The sequence below is a fragment of the Bos taurus genome, chromosome 23 (genome assembly GCF_002263795.3).
Source record: "Bos taurus isolate L1 Dominette 01449 registration number 42190680 breed Hereford chromosome 23, ARS-UCD2.0, whole genome shotgun sequence".
Classification (NCBI taxonomy): domain Eukaryota; kingdom Metazoa; phylum Chordata; class Mammalia; order Artiodactyla; family Bovidae; genus Bos; species Bos taurus.
The window spans coordinates 11371894-11392083 of NC_037350.1; the positions used below are offsets into that span (position 1 = coordinate 11371894).

General features: G+C 51.3%; 1 protein-coding gene across 3 annotated transcripts; it reads right to left on the minus strand.

Moving 5' to 3' along the window:
* Positions 1-1564: 1564 nt before the first annotated feature.
* Positions 1565-17110, minus strand: CCDC167 (coiled-coil domain containing 167). 3 transcript variants are annotated; one of them, XM_024983477.2, is made up of 4 exons: positions 17039-17110; positions 3513-3679; positions 3269-3321; positions 1565-1914 (listed from the first exon to the last, which is right to left on the minus strand). In XM_024983477.2, exons 1-4 carry the CDS (start codon positions 17078-17080, stop codon positions 1811-1813), a joined length of 366 nt encoding a protein of 121 aa, XP_024839245.1. In that variant the 5' UTR covers positions 17081-17110; the 3' UTR covers positions 1565-1810. The 3 variants fall into 3 exon arrangements, with proteins under 3 accessions (XP_024839245.1, XP_005223373.1, NP_001073705.1); XM_005223316.3 differs by having other exon boundaries at positions 3513-3607; positions 16984-17110; NM_001080236.2 differs by having other exon boundaries at positions 1570-1914; positions 3513-3607; positions 17039-17104.
* Positions 17111-20190: the final 3080 nt, after the last annotated feature.

Genomic DNA, 20190 nt, shown 5'->3' on the forward strand with positions numbered 1-20190 from the left:
GTCCTCTGGTGATCATGGCACTCCTGGTTGCCCCAGACACCTTGCCACCCCCCCCCCCTCCTTTGTTTTCTTCCCCAACAGGAGGCACAGTTGCTTTTGTTTGTCCTTATGTGGTCACTCCACGTCCTCTATATCTTGGCGGGCGGAGGGGGAAGCTGGGCAGTAGCTTTGGGTGGGGGAGGGAACCTGTGGTGGTTTTTAATGGGAAATACCTCTCGGAGATGCTCACAGGGGCTCCCTAGGGCCCCATCCGTGTACTAAACTGGTTTCCATGGAGATAGAGGGCACGGAGGCTTCCCATGAGGTTGGAATCGACTCCACCTCAGGGGTCTCCAGCCCGCATCCAGCCCCTCCCCCCAGGTTGTCAGCAGCACCGCTGAGATGCTGTATTTCCACCCAATTCTGGGTATCCGTGTGTCTTGCAGAACCTTGGATCATTAAAGACATATTTTTAACGCCTGTGTGGTTCTGTGCTGGGGCTGCTGTGTGTCCTCTGTGCTTTGTGGTCTGGGGCTGGGAGCTGAAGGGGAGGAAGCTCGCCTCAGTGAAGTGGGGAGAAGGGGCTGGTTTAATCAGCGCCGTGTCCGAGCTCAGGGCTCCCAGGGCTGCTGCTTGCTGCCCAAGAGGGGCCCAAGGAAGAGTCAGAAAATGCTGTGGCTCCTGTGAGAAGCAGGGGTTGGAGAATGAGAGACCCCGCAGCCCAGGAGGCCCCTCCCCCTCATGTGAATCACTCAGCTACTCCCAGTGGCACCGTGACAACCCGGGATCAGTCTGTGCGACTAAAATAACAGAGGCGTCAGACCAATTAGTGCCACTAGATGGGGAGGGAGCCATGGCTCTGCATCTGCACTGGAGGCCGCGGGTGCCTTTCCCTCTCTGCTGTAGGCGCATTCTCCGTCCTGTCACCCAGCAGGTCCTCCCCTAGAGCCTTCTGCCTACACACTGCTTGGGTGGGTCCTTCACGTTCCACGGCCTGAGCACCCAGGCAGTGCCTTTCCCGGCTTTTCTGACTTAACTGGTGTGATCTCGGCTCCCAAGCCCCTGCATCCTTCTGCTTGCCCTGCTTGGCCTTGCTCCAGCCTCCGGCGCCTATGCTGGAGAGGCTGTGAGCAGGGGCGGGGTGGTCTGCGTTTGCCCCTCCTGCAAACTCTGCCAGGTTTCCTGGCCACTCACCCTGAGCCTGTCTGGTCGTGACTGTGGCCCTGGCTGCCCACTGGCTCTGCCACACCTCACCAGGCCTGCTGCCTCTTGAAGATACTGGATTAACTCTGCCCTCCAGTGGGACCACCACACAAGCACGAGTCCCCAGGCTGCACTTTTTCTGCTGTGATCACAGGCAGGCGCCAACTGGGGTGCCAGACCGTGTCTGGAGGGCACAGGGACAAGTGGTGCCAGGTCGGCCTCAGCCCAGCAGCCCAAGCTCTCGATGTGGCTCCCACTGAGGTTCTGCCTGAGCAGGTGCTTTGTCACCGCCTTATTCCCCACCTGGGTTGGGGGCTTACCTTCACAGCCCCTTTCCTCCCTTGAATCCTGAATGCCACCCTACTGCCATCGGGTCATGACATTTTCTCGGCACACAGGTTCTTTATTGCCTTTCCCCTGGGCTAAGCCAGCACGAAGTCCTTCTGGAGCCCCAAGCCCACAGCGGGAATGGGAGGTGAGAGGGGCCAGGCCAACATGAAGCCCTGCTCCAATGTCTGGGTCAGGGAGAAACAGCCTTGTACTTTGGTCCTCTTGAGGCTCGAAGGGCCTGCTTAGCTATGATCACGGAGCTGAGGGGAAGCCAGGGCTGACCGGAGAAATCGCAGCCTCACAGGGCCCAGTAGGCGTAGATGACGGTCAGCAGGAGGAAGATGGCCACAGACAGCAGCATGTTCTTGCGGTTCTCTTGCCGAAGCAACTTCAGCTCCTTCTCTGGGAGGAAAAAAGGTGGTGGACAGGTGTCCTCGATCAGCACAGATCCTCAAAACCTTGTGGCTGTAGCTGCTGGGCCCAAAAAAGCCCCAACCCCCAATGCTGCTCAACTGTTTCTCTCCAAATGCAGCCGAAGACAGCATGTGTGGGAGGCACCAAAAGGGCTACGCCTGAGCCCAGCGAGGTGGTGGCGCGGCCTCCCCAGGAGGGTCCTCCGGCTCGTCCCTGGGTGGCCCCGTGGCGCCCCTCCCTCCGGGGCGTCTTATCTGGTCAAGCAGAGACTGAGGGCAGCTGGGCCCGCCTTGGGGAGCAGGCAAAAGGTAGGGCCACACAAGCAGTGCTCCAGTCTGCCCTCTGCTGGATGCCCAGCTAAGCAGGAACTAGTGATGGTGAGCGGAGGCCGTCTGTGCTCACGGGGTGGTCAGGCTGCCTCTGGAGGATGCCAGCCCAGCTGATCCACAGCCGTGCTGTGTCCTTTCATGACACAGAGGTGGCTGGTACTCTGTGAGGGCTCAACTGAGTGATAAATGCTACAATTTTGTGTGAAAACTGCCAGCTTTGAGGGGGGAACTGAGGTCTCATCTCTCCCTCTGTGAGGGAGTGGGGATATGTGCAAACCAGCCTTGGGCAGGCCAGACAGGACCCGGGCAGGGGTATGTGACACGCACCGTGCTTACGGTGTTCGTTCAAATTCCTCAGGGAGGTTCCCTGCCGTATAAACTACTCTAGGGCTGATTCTGGGCCAGCTCTGGCCCCCCAGGGTGACTAGAACAGAGCCCCAGGAGCCTCTGCAGACCCTTTACCTCCCAGGCCACTGGGCAGGGCGGCAGCGGGGTGGTGGGGGGCAGCGGCCACCCTCCAGCTCTGGGCCCGGTGTGGGCTCCCCCTGGCTCGGCGCCCGGCACCCAGAAGATGGCAGCATCGCTTCACCCACAGCAGCCCTTCACGGCACCCACGTGGGAGGTTCATTGTCCATCCTGGACCCCAAAGACCCTACTACCATCGTTCCCATCGCAAGGTTTTCCTGGGAGGGAATGGAGGTCTGCAAGGAGAGGGCCAGAACAGGCCTCCCAAGTCAGGGGAGTGGGAGGGATCTCAGCCTGGCTCCAACCACCCCCTTGATCCCAAGGGGGAGAACAGATCCTCTGGCCTCTCCGTCCCCCTTGGAACAGAAGAGCAACCCTGCTCCTCTCCTAGGCTGCTGGGCCTTCAGTGGAGTCCTGTGGCCTCCTGAGGGCTGGCCCCCTCCCGAAGTGCACCCTTGACCCCCATCACTTTGTGGGCTCCCCAGGCTGTCTGCCTGTTCCTGATCCTGGGACTGGAGGGTGGGGCTGGCAATGGGAAGCTTTCTTACCATAGTTGGAGGCTTTGTTCATCAGGCTGCTTTTCTCCTTCTCCAGAGACCTCCTGTGAGGGGGGAAGGTCAAAATAGCTCAAGCTTTTTTCCCACCCAAGGGGCAGCGGGTGCGCCAGGGCAGGGTGGACAAGAGGAAAAAGGGCCCAGGTCTCTGGAGGCAGGGGGAGGTGAGGGGTGGAATTTGAAGGTCAGGACCCAGGGACAGATACGAAGGGGTGGGGGCCGTGGGGAGGGGCATCACCTGGCCTCTGAGCTCAGCTCCACCCCACAGAGCCTGGAGTTCACGACTTCCAGGTCTCTCCGACATTGTGACAGCTTCTTCTCCAGCCCATCGATCTGAAAGACACAGCACACCCAGCAGGTAGAGATGGGTGGCAGACTCTTCCAGTTTTCAAGACAGCTGGGATCCTGGGATGAGGAGGAAGGAGTTTCTAGGAGTCTTAGGACAGCATCCACACCCCGAATCCACGCTTTGCTGTCCTCTGTGTCCACATGGTACAGCCTGAGCCCTGTGAATGTTGCTCAGGGTTTCTGAGCTGCCCTGACCCACCGGGCCAAACATGGGATGGGGCAGACAGGAGCAGCCCCTCAGTCAGCTGTGTCCCCAGCTGGGCCCCACAGCAGGAACAACCAGAGCCCTGAATGTGGCAAGTTCTGCTACACAGGCAGATCCTAGAATGAATGAGGTGATACGGGCAGCCTCTGCCTTTCCAAAGCACTCCATGCGAGATTAGACGTCTAGGGGCCAAAAAGCAGAGGCATTTCTTCACATTGGTACACTTCATTTTAAAATAACCCAAGTTGTAATAATACACATTTTCCCATGAGATTCAATAAAAATTACTAAAAGTACAGATTAAAAGTTTCTGACTTGGTTTTTGTGCAAAAGCATTGACCAGCATCAAGGTAGCTGTAACGTGTGGTAAAATAGCTAAGCTCCTGAAAGGCTACATGCCAAAGGTGCCCGTTCTCCCATTTATTTTGATTATAGTTTCAGAGATGTGTTCTTGGGGAAATAATCTGAATTATGGGGACATGCTTTATGAAGTACTAGACTGGATCGTCCAAGGTCCTGGTGTCACGCATTTGGCTTTCAAAGTTCACCTGTGTCCATCTGTGTCCAGGTGTCTTATCGGCCACCTCTTTGGGTCTGGGCCTGCTGCTTCTTGCCCTGCTGGTGGAGCCTAGACTGCAGTCAGTGGGAGTTCAGGGGGCCCTGTGTCCCTCACAGCAGCTGACTGAACAGTGCCCTGGGTCCAGCTCATGCTTGATTTTCCGTATGACCTCACTCACTGTTACCACAACCGGGGGAGGGATAGCAAATACCACTTCGATTTCACAAATGGGAGACTGGGTCCCCTAGATAGGAGGACTTTACTGAGAAGTCAAAGTAGAACGCCCCTCTCCTTAAAGGTCTCAGCCAGCTCTCTGCTCCAGTCCTTTCTGGAGTGGCCCCTGTACAGATGGAAATCAATGACCGTGCAGACCAATTCCAGCATCCCTAGTGTTCTGGGGACAGTGTCAGAGTTGCCCTTGAAGACTCTGGGCCTTCAGCCCCTCCTCCTGGCCCGTATCCACCCTGGTCCTTCTGGGTCAGCCTCTTTCCCTTGTCCCAACGCTCAGCCCAAATGACACACCACCTACCCCCTTCCCTGCAGCCCCAGCTGCCACCAACTCCAGCTCTGGAAGCAAGGCTCTGTGGGAGGGAGCCACTGCAGAGCCTTGAGTTAATTGCTTGGTTAATTGTGTCATTTCCTGCTGCTGCTGCTACTGCTAAGTCGCTTCAGTCGTGTCCGACTCTGTGCGACCCCATAGACAGCAGCCCACCAGGCTCCCCCGTCCCTGGGATTCTCCAGGCAAGAACACTGGAGTGGGTTGCCATTTCCTTCTCCAGTGCATGAAAGTGAAGAGTGAAAGTGAAGTCGCACCGTGTGTCCGACTCTTAGTGACCCCATGGACTGCAGCCTACCAGGCTCCTCAGTCCATGGGATTTTCCAGGCAAGAGTACTGGAGTGGTTGCCACTGCCTTCTCCGTATTTCCTGCTAGTGGGTACCAAAGGGAGGGCTGTCCTGGGAACAGCCCTAGCCAGGAGATGGGCCTTTGCCTGGGGAGGCCAAAGGCCGTCTTGAACACGCGCTGTAGGGAAACCAGCGCCGGGGAGCCAGGCTCGGGGAACGGAAACAGCCTGATGTGAAGGTTAGTGGGGACGGAGCCAAGAGGAACAGGTGACAGGCCACCGTGAGGCCCGCCCTTCACAGCAGCACCCTTGACACACACAGCCGCCCCTCAGGCCCTAAGACTTGTGGTTTCCATTTCCTGGTGCAGAAACCAAAATCAAGGCACCAAATGCTATGCTGGGTCCCACACAAAGCTTAATTCTTGCTGTGCTCTCTCCTCCATGAGGCCTTTTCTGCGGCCCTTGGCTGGAGAGGTACTGCCTCCTTCCCTGGGCAGATGAGCCAATCCTTCTCTCATGAAGCCAAGCGCATATTATGTCATCCAGCTGTGGGTGTCCAAACCTCATCTTGCCAAACTGTGGGAGCCCCTTGGGTAGATGATATAAATCTGCAGCCCAGGGTCACACCTAGCCTAGATCAACCCACTCCACTTATGTGTGTGATGCCTGGCCTCTAAGGAAGGCTGACTGTATACCTCCTACCCTAGAAGGCATGGTGGCCATCTGTCTCCTCTGTGGCCACTACAAAGCCTGCCCTGCTGCAGTCCCTGTGTTTGTAGCCATGGAGGAATGAGCGGGGCTAGGTCTCATTTAGCACCTGGAGTCTGAAACCCTCCCCTCATGCCCACAGAAGCGGAAAGAAGCTAGAGAAGCAGTGGTACACGCACGTAGATTATATACTTTGTGGACCACCCCATGCAAGTATTAGCGCTAGGTTAGATTTCTCCCTGCCACCCTTTGGCCAGGCCCTGGTGTGCATGTCATTTTGTGGAGGAATTTCGGGGCTTTCCATCCCTAAATACCTCTACAAGGCTACCGGGGGCCAGGAACTCATCATGCTAAGCAAAATCTTTAAATTGAGGTTGGCAAACCACAAGTGGGCACACCAGTCTGCTGTGACGCTCTAGGCAGGGCCTGTGGAGCTGGCGGCTGGAGGCCTTTATCTCAACGAGCCCAATTTATCTGCAGTTCCATGAATACCCCACTTTCACTTACCACTTTTTAATGAGCATAAACAGACTAACACAAATCAAGGTTTTAGGGACTCAAGTTCTAACCTCCCTCCATGAATATTTATGGCCTGCTGCAGCTCTCTCTGATTCCCTTCTAAACATCAAATTCTCCTTTAAACCCAGCTGCCTGCTGTGGGCAGAGCGAGGGCAGTCTGGGGCCAGCGGGAGGCTCTTCAGCAGGCCCCAGACCCATCCTCAGAAGGTGCCCCCCGCAGTCCAACACCCTGCAGCACTTGCTGAAGCAGAAGCCGGTTCTCAAGCAGCCATAATAATGGGTGCAAAAGTTCTAGTGACCTGGGGACTTCACTGCTGGTTCAGTGATTAAGAATCTGCCTGCCAATGCAGGGACATGCGTTTGATCCCTGGTCTGGGAAGATTCCACATGACATGGGGCAACTGAGCCACTGCAATAAGAAGCCAGCACATCGAAACAAAGAGTAGCCCTTGCTCACTGCAACGAAGACCCAGGAAGTAGAGCCAAAAGTAAGTACATTTTCTGGTGGCTCCTGGCTGCCAATCAGGCGTGGAAGGAGGGTCAAGATGCGTCTTTTACGTTGTGACCGGGGTCAGGGAGTCATGGCCACAGAGCAGAGCCAGCCCAGCAAGATGGAACCTGAAATACGGGCGGGCACCCAGGAAACAAGACCTAAAATAAGCCTCTAGTTGGCTTTTCAGACAACAGTGACAAGCACGTAGGTAACACGCTTCGCAGATTCCCCCAAACAAATCTATAGTCTTTGATCAGCCTCCTCTCTGCCACCAGGCTGAAGGCAACAGAGGACAGGACAGCCAGGACCAGGACAGAAAACACGGGTTAGGACCAGAATAAGGAGACAAATGTCAAGAAGATTCTGGAAGCATAAGGGTCAGAGCTGGGCAAGCAGTTGGAAGACCAAGTGCGCGGAGGCCTGAAGCTATAGTTCCTGCGAAGTGTGGTAACAGGGAGTATGGGCTGTAGTTCCTGAGAAGTGTGGTAACAGGGAGTACGGGCTGTACTCTGGCGACTCGCCAGTCACCTGCTACGTCTAGGTGACTTCCTTAATTCTGTGCCTCAGTTTACTCGAGTATAAAACAAAGGTAATAATGCTTCCTATTTCCAAGAGTTGTGAAGATGATACAAAGCAATACACGTAAGGTATTAATATTAGAACAGTGTCTCACACACACAGTGAAGGTTTAACAAGTGTTTGCTATCATTATTAGAGAATGGTTTTCAACTAGATCTTTAGGGAATAAAAAGAAAATTGAGTTAATTTGTGGCAAGAGTAAGAGGAGCAAGAAACAGGGGTGTGAAATGGAGTGAACTCCCCGTTGGTCACTGGCTGGCAGCAGCCGGAGGGGGCCCCTCGGCTCAGGTACGGCCGTCCCATCCACGGAGGGTCAGCAGGGCCCGCAGGGCGGCCCTCAGAACAGCCATGCCTCCAGACCGGCCTCCCCAGCCGGCTTGGGATGCGGTGCACTGGGGATTTTATGACCCGGCCCTGGATGAACCTGGGCTGGTCTGGAGCCAGTGCCACGTTGTAAAGTTTGGGCCTGGTGGAAGCAGAGGTCAAGAGGCCAAGAGCAGCGGCTAGGGGCAGAACAGACTCAAGCGTGGTCTGAGCCCCAGCGGGCATCTGAGAAGATGCAGAACAGCAGGTGGGGGCTGGGGGCTGGCAGCTGGCGCCCAGGTTTCCTGAAGCTGGGGCTCTCTGGGGCCAGGTGCTCAGCTAAACTGGGAGCAGGAACGCAAAGCCCAGGACTTCAGGTAGAAAGAGGCTCCATCAGAGATCCGACCAACTCCGACGGGAAGGGAAGATAACACTCTGGAGGCCAGGGAGGCTCCCGGGACTCCTGCCCAACAGGCTAGAGAGCAGGCATTCGGCAGGAGGAGCGTGGCTGCCCCACTGGTTCAGTTCTGGGACTTCCCTGGAGCAGTCTGCTGGCTGTGACTCTCACAGGTACAGGAACAGCTACGGTGGGCACTGAGGCAGGCCCTCACTCAGGCTGTGTGGGAGCAGAGAGTGGATGCCCCTGGCGGACAGTAACACGGACGAGAGAAGTGTCCATGCATTACGTTTAAACTCAGAAGACCAAGTGTGTTTTAATACAGGGGCATGAAGAGTGTGTCTCAGGCCGTAGGCAGAGCATGGCCGCACAGGGGCCCGAGCAATCAGTGAGGCCGTGGTGTGAGCCCCGCACCACTGCTTGCCTTCTGGCACGCCACACAAGCACCCGCTAGGTGTTGTCTACACTTGTGTGCAAGCAGCTCAGGGGGCCGGGAAACAGGTGGTGAACAGGCTGCCTGTCCTGACAGTAAAGTGTGCTCTTGACCCCAAGACCAGCAGTGGCTAAAACCTACCCATGGAGACTGCCAGTCTGAGCCGTGTGGGGAGGAAGGAGGAGGAGACAGGCAGGGAGCATCTCTCAAGGAGTGGGGAACTGAGGGCCCCGGGGGAGGTCCTGGAGACGGGAGCCAGAAAGTCTATACTGTGTTGGCCAAAGAGTTTGCTCAGGTTTTTCTGTACCATCTTATGAAAAGATCTGGACGAACTTTCTGGCCAACTCAATACTTTAACCAGAAAGGCCCACGAGGGATTCCTCCAATCAGAACGGGAACTGCTGCCCTTCTTACCCAAGCTGGGGCTAGGAGACTGGAGGCTGGGCAGTGGCTCAGAGAGTGGGCAGAGGAGCAGGCTCAGTGGGGAAAAGTGTAAGACCAAGGATTCTCCCCAGAGGCGGGGGTGTTTCCTGCAGCAGATCTCAGAGTTCTGAAGGCAGACGCTAAGGTCAGAACAGGCCCCGGCCCCAGCCGAGTGAGGCCACTGCTCCTGCTGGCTGGCATCGGGGCCAGGGCCCCTCCGTCAGAAGCAGCTCTGGGCTCCCTGCAGGCAGTTCAGTATTAAGCAAAACCGCCTCTGCCACCTGACTTGGGGAATAACACCCTATCCTCACAGCTTTAGGGAAGTCTCCCTGGGGTCCTATATGCCATAAAACTACTGTGTTAAGAGAAACTGTAAAATTCTCCCAGAATCCCCAGGGGGCATCTTTTCAGGAGTGTGGAGCCTCCTGGTACTGAAGGGGCCCCTTTGGGGGCAGGGAAGGATAAGCACTCAGCATCCTGGTCAGGCCAAGCCCACGGGCGGCCATTTCCAGGTCTGCTAACAAGCACAAGCTGCAGGCTGTGGCTCTCCCACTGAAGATTCTCCTACTGAAGGTGCTGAATGGTGCTCCCAGAAACATGCCGACAGCCCGGGAGGTGGCCCCCGCCCACTTCCTAAGGAGCCGCTGTCTAGGGCCAGACTTTCTTCTGGAAAAGGGCAGAGGCACACTTGGGGCTTGGCGCTGCCAGGCAAGCCACTGTGCTTTCCGATTTTAGGAAGTCGTTTCCAGTCTTGCCGGCCTTGCTCTTGGGAGCTTCTGGGCTATGAGTGACAGGGGCTGAGAATGAGTTAAGGGGTCAAGCAGTGGTCACGGGACATATCCTACCCCGGCCTGGCCAGATCCTTCCTGTACCAAGACCCAGTAACGAGCACGGTGTCGAGGGACCTGAGCCCAAGCCAAATCATGGACTTAGATGTGTCTGGATGGCAGCGCGCCAGTCAGAGCAGCCTCTGGAAGCCCAAGGTCCACAGTAATACTGGCAGCAGCCAGCACTTTGGGGGCAGGCACTGCTCTAAACGCCTCACATGGCTCCCTCACAGGACGCTCACAATAACCCTGGGCGGTGAGGAGAAGTGTCAGTACCCACATCCTGCAGATGAGGAAACCTGGGCCACGGGGATGAAGTAACCTGTCCAGGGTCACACAGCCGGTACCCGAGGGGGTGGTGGTGGGAGTCAGCGCTGTGAGCTACCAGCCCAGGGGGACACACAGAGCCACCAGCCTGGAGCCACTTTCAGCTCTTAGGCGAAACCTCCACTTACACCCTGGGCCAGTCTGTAGGCAGCTTCCCACATGCTCCCCAATGTCTGCATCAACTCTGCAAGAAAGGGACCTTCCCCTTTTTACAGAGGAGCAAACTCCTGTGTGTTTATGCAAACCCATCTAGGTCACAGCACTGGGAAGTGGCAGAATTGGGGTCTGAATCGGTGTTTTTCTGCTTCAGAGCTCATGCTCTTTCCACCACTTCAAGCTCTTTCACCAAAATCCCTCATGAAAACATTCATGACAAAGAAGGGTTCTGTGGAACAAAATCATTACACATCCCAGTTGAAGCCCATCTAAGCTTGTTGATCTGGCTTTAACAGATTCTCTGTTCTGAATAATCTTGTACAAGGGCTTTGCTTGGTTTCTGTCCACATAACAGATACTCGCTGTGAGGGAAGAACCTGACTGAAATCTGTTTGCCTGGAGACAGTGAGATGGGAGCCCAGCATGTCCTCACACTGAAGGCAATTATTACCTTCCAACTCTGAGCTTCAGACATCCGAGGCACCCTCCCCCAAACGACCTATGCTGCCAAAGCACCCTGACAAAGCGCACAGAACAAATACGTGTCTGAGAAGGAAAAAGGTGGGCTAGTTGGGCCTGAAAACCTCTTCTTTCCCCATAGCCTTTCTTCTTACTTGTTAACAATCCACAGCCTGAAGAGTGGGGTCAACTGTTTCATCTCCAGCCCCAGCAGTCCAGGAACTGGATTTTTGGAAACCCACTCATTCTTACACGTCAGGGAAGCCCCAGGACGTTTATTATGATGGGGAGAGAAGCCAGCCCGCCAGCACAGATGGTCTCCGGCTTTCCATCTGGGGCCTGGAAGCCACACAGCCAACTCACGTGGGGGTCACGGGCCCTGATTTTCCAGGGGACCAGCCTCAAACCCCAGAGGACGGATTACCCTGATAGCCCCTAAGGGATGTTTTCCGTGGAGGAGGCTCTTTTGTTTTCTGAGGGTAGAAAACAGAAACCTCCATCACGGCTCCCAAATCATCAGAAGTTTCTCTGCTAGGCTGGGCAGACGACAGCAAACCCATCCAGTTTGTAATCAATGAACAAGTTTCAGGAAAAGCAGAGAGCTAAGGGGCTGGTCATTTCTCTGGAGAGTCACTCCCTGCCCCAGGTCAGGAACTTGGGGGCCCGGCTGAAGCCCTCACGAGCTCTGAAGCCTTCTGAGACCCCCTGGCCTTTGAGCAGCTCACAAGCAGAGCCATGTCAGTCTGCGCCTGGAGCCTTCAGTCGTCCCTGGGCCAGAACACCTGAGCTTTGTTTTCTCTTCTTGCCCCCAATATATAGTTTTTGATAAATTAGCAAAAGCCTCTTCATCGCTGAAAGGCTCAGAGCCCTTTTTAAGAATTGGCATCTACCCCGCGCCTTATGAATTCATTAATTAAGATGCTGGCAAACAGCCACTTCCACACACGCTGACATCCAGCCGCGTTAGGTAATGAGGTTTTAGTCTCCTGACCCCCGTCAAGTGGAGTGGAGCCAGACACAGGCTGCCCAAGAGAAATCACCTGCCCAATGGCAACCTGTCGCTTGTGCCTGGCAGCAGGTGAGGCTTATTTAATGGTCAGTCGCCCTTGAACTGTGTCCACAGGCCTCAAGCCTTTCTCCAAGCCCCTGGCTGGGCGGCAGCCAGCAAGGCGGTGTCCAGATGCCTGCTCCACTGTGGGCTCCTGACCTCCGACCGATGAACCAGTCAACTGGGCCCAGAAGTCAAGAGGTGAGGGTTCAATGCCTCCTCTAGCCTCTCAAGGCCGATTCAGTAAATATTTATTGATGGCCCACTAGGCTGCTTCTAACCTTTGTCTTAGAAAGCTGGTAGGTTCGCACCAGCCTTGTACACAGCCTGTTTCGGAACCGAGACGGTCTTCAGCCACACTCAGTGCTGCTGCCTCTCACTGCCCTCAGGGAGTTCACAGCGGGGGCTGACATCACACAAACACAAGTGTCCAGGCTCCTCTCCTCCTGGTGCTCATCCTGCCTTGGTCAATTTTTCCTCTCATCCTACCACCTGTCTTTCACCATCACTGATCCTGGCCTCTTTCTCTGATAAGAATTCCAGTGAATTTTAAATGACTACCACTCACTTTTATTCCCTCTAGTAGATACTGTTAGTTGGTCAACACAACATTGATTCCCAGCCCCTCCTCCTTTGTGTGCCACCATAGAAGTTAGAAAAGCTCAAAGATACTTTTCCAGCCTCAATGCAGCCAGAAGTCGTCATGTTCCAGTTCTAAGCAAAGAGATGATCCAGAAGTCAGCTGGGAGACTCCCAAGAGAGCTTATGCTTCACTGACAAAAAGGACTAAGAGTGTTATAGTTCCTTTTTCTTTTCCTCCCTGACTTAAAGTTGAATATGATGACTGGGGCTGTGGCAGCTATCTTGTGAACAGAGGAAACAGCTAAGAAAAAGCAGAAACACCAGCCCTGACATAGCTAACCTTTTGAACTAAGGTCAGTAGCTACCTCCCTCCAAATTTCTTGTGATGGGGGAAAAAAAGTGTATTCTTGTTTTTTTAGGTCACTGAGGTCAGTTTTCTGTAACTTGTAGCTTAAAAGTTTTCCAAACTGATAGATTTTTTGTACTGGGCACCAGATCCAACTCTCTAAATGTCAGCCAAGACACTGCACATCTGTTAAGACTATTGAAACATTTAAAGACACCAAGGTGAATGGTCCAGTTGTGGCGGGAAAGTACAATGACCAAATAACAGGTCATTACTATCAGAAATTAAAAAACTAACAGGTTTTATGTGAGCCAAAATCCTATCCATTGAGACTGAAACGCAAGCTTTCCCTCAGGCAGAATCCTTCTATCAGTTTAGAAGGAAATACAATCTTTCCCTCCTCCCACACAATTTGAAAATCAGTACCAGAGGTGGCGATTTCTCATCTGAATTATAATTCTCTCTTGTTATTCAGAATAAAACTTGGTAGCCAGTTTTTCCCCAAATCTGAGATCTCACAAGGTGGCACATGAGTTGGATAAAAAGGCTTTGAAAGGAGCCACAAGTGGGGGAGGGTGAGAGATGCCTTAATGTCCTGGGAGGTGACTGTCCAGTCCAGCTGGCCCGAGCCAGCCCTCAGGGGGAGCGCTGCCTGCTCAGTAACTGCTTCATTACAGCAAGTGGAGACTGTCTGCAGGTGCTGAAATCACTCACTTGTGGGGGTTTTACCGTACTCGCCAGATTAACAAACATTTTTTATTAAATCACCACTTCATTGGCTCGGAGCACATGACTTTTAATAACAGGACAATATCTGCTGCTCCTGAACACCAGAGCACATTCAATACTCAGATCTGCAGGGGGCAAAGGAGGAGCAAGGTGAGGAGACAGCCAGAAGCCAAGTTTTTTCTCACGCGCACAGTTGCAGAGCTCAAACCTTAGAATATCCAAACAAAAGTAACCTAATCATCAAGATGACCAGTGTAAATACTTATATTGACATTGACAGGTTAATAAAAAAAACAGGCAAAACTGATTGGTATAAGGCACTAGGAGAGCAGGCACATCACCATATTCAAAACACTTTTAAAACTCACATCAGGGACTTCCCTGGTGGTCCAGTGGCTAAGAATTCATGCTCCCAATACAGGGAGCCCAGGTTCCATCTTGGTCAGGGAACTAGATCCCACATGCTGGAATTTTAAAAAAAAAACCCACTTGTCAAAAGAAAGACCCAAAGTAAGATCCCAGCTGTCACAAGTAAGCAGCCAAAACAAAGAAAGTAAATAAAAATATGAAAAAAGGAAAGGTATTATCACAAATAAATAAAACCCGTATCAGACAAACAAAAGATATCTATGAACATCTATGATCTATATGTGGACCATAGTCACTGAGTCTGCAAGCCCTGGTGATGTTCAATCCTTCATGTTACCAATGAGGAAACTATAAAGTCCAAACTTACTTACAATGGAAGGATGGCTACCAATGAGAAAGCCTTGTTTATTGACTATCCATTGTGTGTCACACATGCTCCTTTACAAACACTCTCTCATTTAATCCTCAAAACTACCTTGTGAGGTAAGATGCAGTCTGCTGAGGAGACAGGCTGTCCAGTAAAATACACTTACTTCTTCTTCCACAGAAATGGAGCCCTAGTTGGGCACATGGTCTCCTAGGTGATGAATGTATTTACGAGCCACCCCTTACAGGCCTTGCATCTTAGCTGCAATCTTTGCCAATGGGGAGAGGGCACTTTGGGCCCAGTACTCTTAAGACACTGAGTGTACTTCCTCCACTCTTATCTTTCCTGTCAGTGAACACTTCAGTGTGGTGCAACCTAGCTTCATTCATGAGGTGACAACAAGGCTCTGGGGGACAGCAGAACCACAAGACCAAAGGAATATGGCAGAACCACTACTGTCCTGGTACCCTAGACCGGGAGTTGGCAAACAATGGCCTGTGGGTCAAATACAGTCCACGACTTGTTTCTGTAAATAAAAGTTTTATTGGATGTATGACTTGCTTTTGTAAATAAAGTTTTATTGGAACACTCATTAGTTTACATACTGCCTATGGCTGCTTTTTGTGCTAAGTATAGTTTTTGGTTATTTTTTAGTATAGCTGAGTCTCATTATTTTGGTAGTTATGTTCTATAAAGTTGCCAACAAAAAATTAGCAAATACTGAACCAAGTTAGGTTCCAGAGAGCCTCCGGTCACAACACTTTTATCAGCTGATCAATACAAAACCCTGTGTGCTTGTGTCTAAAGAGACCTTATTTAATATATACTGTTGTTTAATTAACATTGAACGCACATCCAACAGCACATTATATAATGATGCCTGAGAAAGCTACTCTCACACACACATTTTCTCCATAAGGCATGGCTCAGCCTTCTTGCACTTTGGAAAACTGAACAGCACTTCAGGCCTACACTTGAGGGCCATTTTAAACTGCAAAATCACCAACCAAAAGCACAACAATGCAGGAAACTTGGCACTAAATAGACCAGAAAAAGGACACTAGTTCATAGCTCACAGAAGAGTTGAAAAATAAAGACACACTATTGCCTTGTTTGACTGTAACTGGACATGTGTGCCTCAGGTGAATCAAATCTCAATGCTTTCAGTCAGTTTGGTAATTACTACTGAACCGTTTCAAGTATTGATTTGGGGGTTACAAGCACATTTTAGCAAGGAGACAAATGCACAATACATAATCTGTGAACAACGAGGGTTAACTGTAGTTGCAATAGAGACTATATGGCCCACAAAGCCGAAAACATTTACTATCTGATCCTTTATAAACAAACAAAACCCCGAATTTTGGGATTTCTGTTACAGCAGCTTATCATGTCCTAATATAGGCTATAAAGTCTAGGCTTTTCCCATTTCAGAGTGCCATCTCATTTTAGCATCTATATTTGATTTTATTGTGTGTTAGTTACTCAGTTGTGTCTGACCCCATGGACTGTATCCCGCCAGGCTCCTCTGTCCGTGGAATTATCTAGGCAAGTATACTGGAGTGAGTCATCATTTCCTTCTCCAGCGGATCTTCCCGACTCAGGGATTGAACTGTCTTCCCAAAGTTTGTTCGTGTTTTTCCACATCTTACAGAAACACTCGAATGAAATTTTTGGTCATCCCAATGCAAGAAGATTCCATCAACCTTGTTCCCTACCGAGTAGGCCAATATTTCTCAAGTGGTGGTACTAAAACCTCCTGCATTAAGCATGGGTGGAGCTTGTTAAAAATACAGATACTTTGTTAAGAATACACACCCAAGTTCTACTGAATTACCTGGGATGGGGGAGAATTCAACTCCCCATTTTTAACAAGGCAGATGATCCTCAATGCATTCTTAAGACTGAGAACCACTGAACTGGGACTAAGTTCAAGAAGACAAGTGCCCAGTATATTTCCTGCAACTGCTGAAAGGCTGATCTAAGGGAACCATAAACCGGGAGAAACAAGATGCAGCAGAAGGCAAACCACCTGTGCTTGAATTTGGGCACCTCAACCATTTCCACTCCGGCTCTACTTGAAACTTGTTTCTCCATCTGTAAAAATCTCACAGGCTTGTAGTGAGGATTAACCAGGAATGCAAATAAAGTAACAAATAGCACTTGCTCAATAGGCATCAATTTTCTTTCCCTTCCTTATGCAGTTTTTTTAAGCTCTTTGAGAATACCATTCCCGAATCCTCTACAGATTCTCACAAAGTACTTTTCAAGCTCCATGCTTCAGTACCCCAGAAGAAAAATTCCCCATCTCAGGCCACCAGTGATATACTAAACAGTATGGGGTCCCTGACCTTCGGGGGTCCCCTCATCTACAGATTTCTACCCCTTGGGGATCCCCCTTACTTCCGAGTACCCGCCCCCTTTGGGTTCCCCCTTTCACTTAAACGTTTCCTCTCAGGGCCTCCAAATTTCCGTACCGCGCCCTCTTTGGGGCTCCCCTTACCCGCGAGTCTCTTCCCCTCTGGAAGTCCCCTCACCTTCTGTTCCCACCTCTCGTGACCCCTCGGGCCCTGCAACCTTCGATTCTCCCAGCGGGCCGTCTCTCACCCTCGCGTCCCTCTCCCAAACCCACGTCGCCCTCATCTCCTCCTCTTACTCCTTCCTCCAACCAGTAGCCCGGCCGACCCACCATCCGCCGCGGGGAGAAGTTCACGACATGCTGCAGCCCCCGTTTCTCCCCTCACCTCTAAAGCAACGCCCAGATTCTCCCGCTTCTTTTTAGTCATGTTACTCGACGGGTTCCCGGAGTCATTATTGGACGCGCCCACTGGTGGCGCCACGCATGTGCAAAGTCTCGTGCTTCTCCCTCATTGGCCGCCGAGGTGGCGGGAGGCGGGACTAACGGCGGTCGCCATCTAACTGAGGGGCGTGGCCAGCTTGGTGCGGCCATGTTTGTGAGGGGCAACCTTTCTTTGTGGCCTTAGCGTCGAAGGCGGTGGGGAGAGAGTACCTGGATTGGTCCGGAAGGAACAATGCCCCGCCCAGGGGTGGAGCTATGCCTTTCCTTACTTACCCAAAGCCACTTTACAGCACAAGAGACGCTATTTTTTCACCACATCGTCATCTGTGTCCTTCAAGCTTTTAGGGACCACTTTGCGCTGTTTGAGGAAGTCAGTTCCCATCCCTTCAATTCTGTCATTTCTTCACTATGGACCTTCAAGACCATACTGAAGCACTGCCTCACCTCGAAGCCCCATCTTGAGCCCCTTGGCCCTTTGGGAACTGACAATGATCTGTTGTTATTCATCCTTTTCGTCTTGTTCTTATTTTTCTTGTTTTATTGTAACAGCCTACAAACGTCACAGAAGACTTTTAAGTGAAAAGCAGCTTCCTTTATCCTACCACTCAGTGCAGTTCCTGCCTTTGTTTCCGTGTATTCTGGTCCGGGCTTGGTCTCAGACATTATATTTTACGCTGTTGTAGTCCTATCATACCTCCCCCTGGTGGGTCAAACGGTAAAGAATTTGCCTGCAGTGCAGGAGACCCGGGTTCAATCCCTGGGCCTGGAAGGTCCCCTGGAGAAGGAATTGGCAACCTACTCCAGCACCCTTGCCTGGAGACTTTCATGGACGGAGGAGCCTGGCAGGCTACAGTTCTTGGGATTACAAAGAGTTGGACTCGAGCGACTGACTTTCACTTTTCACTTTCAGTCTTGTCCATAGAGTATGCTGCAGACCCATGTCCTTTGAAATGCTTTGACTGGGATCCAATTTTGTCTGGTAACCCAGTTACCCATATAACCGAAACTAATGTTCCCTAATAAACACCTTTACCACCTATGATGCACTCAAATGTCTTCTAATCCAGTCTGTTCAACTGAAAAAAGCTAGTGGCAGGAGACCTATTAAGTTTATTTCATGACTCATTAATGGATATTTGAAATAGACATTTTCCCATGTGCTTTTTTTAAAGCTTAAAAAAAATTTTTTTTTAATTTATATTCATTTTTGGCTAGACTGGGTCTTTGTTGCTGAGCACAGGATTTCTCTAGTTATAGTGCACAGGCTTCTCATTGCATTGGTTTCTCCTGTTACAGAGCACAGGCTTCAGGGTGTGTAGGCTTCAGTAATTGTGGCACGTGGGTTTAGTTGCCCCATGGCATGTGGAATCTTCCTGGACCAGGAATCAAACCCGCCCCTCCCCCTACTTGCCCCACTGTGTCCCCTGCATTGGCAGGGGGATTCTTAACCAGTGAACCACCAGGGAAGTCCCATTTCCCCATGTTTTGAAATCAACATTTGCAGTGGGGTATATTGCCACCAAGTGAACGCATCTTATTCTTGTATTATTTTATAGGATGTTACCACCAAATTATGCTAAAGCAATTATCTTAGTGTACATAGCTCTGTCCTTTTGAATTATTTCTTTAAGATAAATTCACACAAGTGGAATTATTGGGTCAAAGAGTATGAGAACAGCATTGCAGCTTCTTATTTTCTGGCCAGTTATCTCTCTGTTCGAGTCTGTGTTTCTGTGTGTGAATAATAACCTTGACAGTGTTTGGGGGGAAAAGTCTTTTCAGATCTGTTTTCTCTTCTTGATAGAGTCACTGAATGATGGAGCTGGAGGGAACCTGAGATACCATCTCATCTGGCTGCCTGACTGAGGCCCACAGCAGGAAAGTGTAGTAAATTCTATCTGAACAGGAAGCAGGCTGTTGAGCAGTTGTTTAGTGCAGTTCTTAGCTTAACACTCAGCCCAGGAAAAACTTACTCTAGAACACTGTCCATCAACTGTCAATCAACAGCATTTACTGTCAGAACACTCTTCATAGCTTTGGTTCTGATCCCAGAAAAACCAGACTCTCTGCTTCCCAATTATCATAGGCACAGGCCCAGGGGAGGTGAGAAGAGAAGGAAAAACACTGTGTTCTTTTAAAAGTGATTCCTTCTGCGTTTGTTTGGCACCAAGAAAAAGCCGTGGGTATGCTTCATGTCAGTCCCTTGTCTCTCTTCCCCACTCCCGGTGAACTGATGGGTGAGCTGTCATCCTTCTCCCCAGTGAGCCTTGGATTTTCCAAACCAGAGCCTGTCCCACGTACCTGCTAATGGGACAAAATGCCTGAATTGAAGCTGGAATGAGAGCCTACGTGGGTTGTAGTAAAAGGGGGAATTTTGGAGTGAGGCTGACTTGGATTCCAGTCCCAGCTCTGCCACTTAGCTGTGGTGTGATTTGGGGCAAAACACTTAAACTCGCTGAGCCTTGATTCCCATGACTATAAAATAAGCTCGTCATGCCAGACTTATAGGGTTGTTGTGAGAAATACTAAGTGGTTGATACTGTGGTTTGTGAGTGACCAGGAGAGATAGCAAGACTAAGGCACCTGCTTCCAGCTTTTCATTATGGGGTTTTGCTTAGCAGTTGTTGCCATTCGTATTTTTTGCTATTATTTTGATACTAGTTTCTGTCAACTTTGATATTATTGTAAACCATCTGCTGTTAGGAGTTTTGGGCCAATATTGGTTTATTTCCTGTTACTAAGGATGTGTCATTTACTGCAAAATGCAGCCACTCACATACACTCTATTCAGAGAGGAGACACCCTCTTCACCTCTCTACTCATCCTTCCTACTGAGATCAACTGTGGGTTTCACGTGCCCAGACATTGCAGACGGGTGCTGGGGAGATTGAAAGAACCCCAGGTAACCCACTGAGATCCTTTCACCCCGTGGTACGTTCAAAGACCAGCTTTGATTCCCATGGGGGCTGTTTGTCTAGCCTAATGCAGCTTGGCCTGGCTTTGTGCCGGAAATTCTGTCCATATGCAGATGGATTACCGTTGGCCAGCTGTCTGTCTGTCTTTGTTCTCCAGTGAGCGTCCTGAACTGTCTATTTG

Coding starts and splice junctions, on each gene's coding strand:
- CCDC167 (XM_024983477.2), bottom strand. CDS start 17,080: ATGACTAAAAAGAAGCGGGAGAATCTGGGCGTTGCTTTAGAG. Junction 3,680..17,038: donor ATCTGGGCGTTGCTTTAGAG/GTGAGGGGAGAA, acceptor TCCTCATCCCAG/GATCCCAGCTGTCTTGAAAA. Junction 1,915..3,268: donor GAACAAAGCCTCCAACTATG/GTAAGAAAGCTT, acceptor TTTTCCTCCCAG/AGAAGGAGCTGAAGTTGCTT.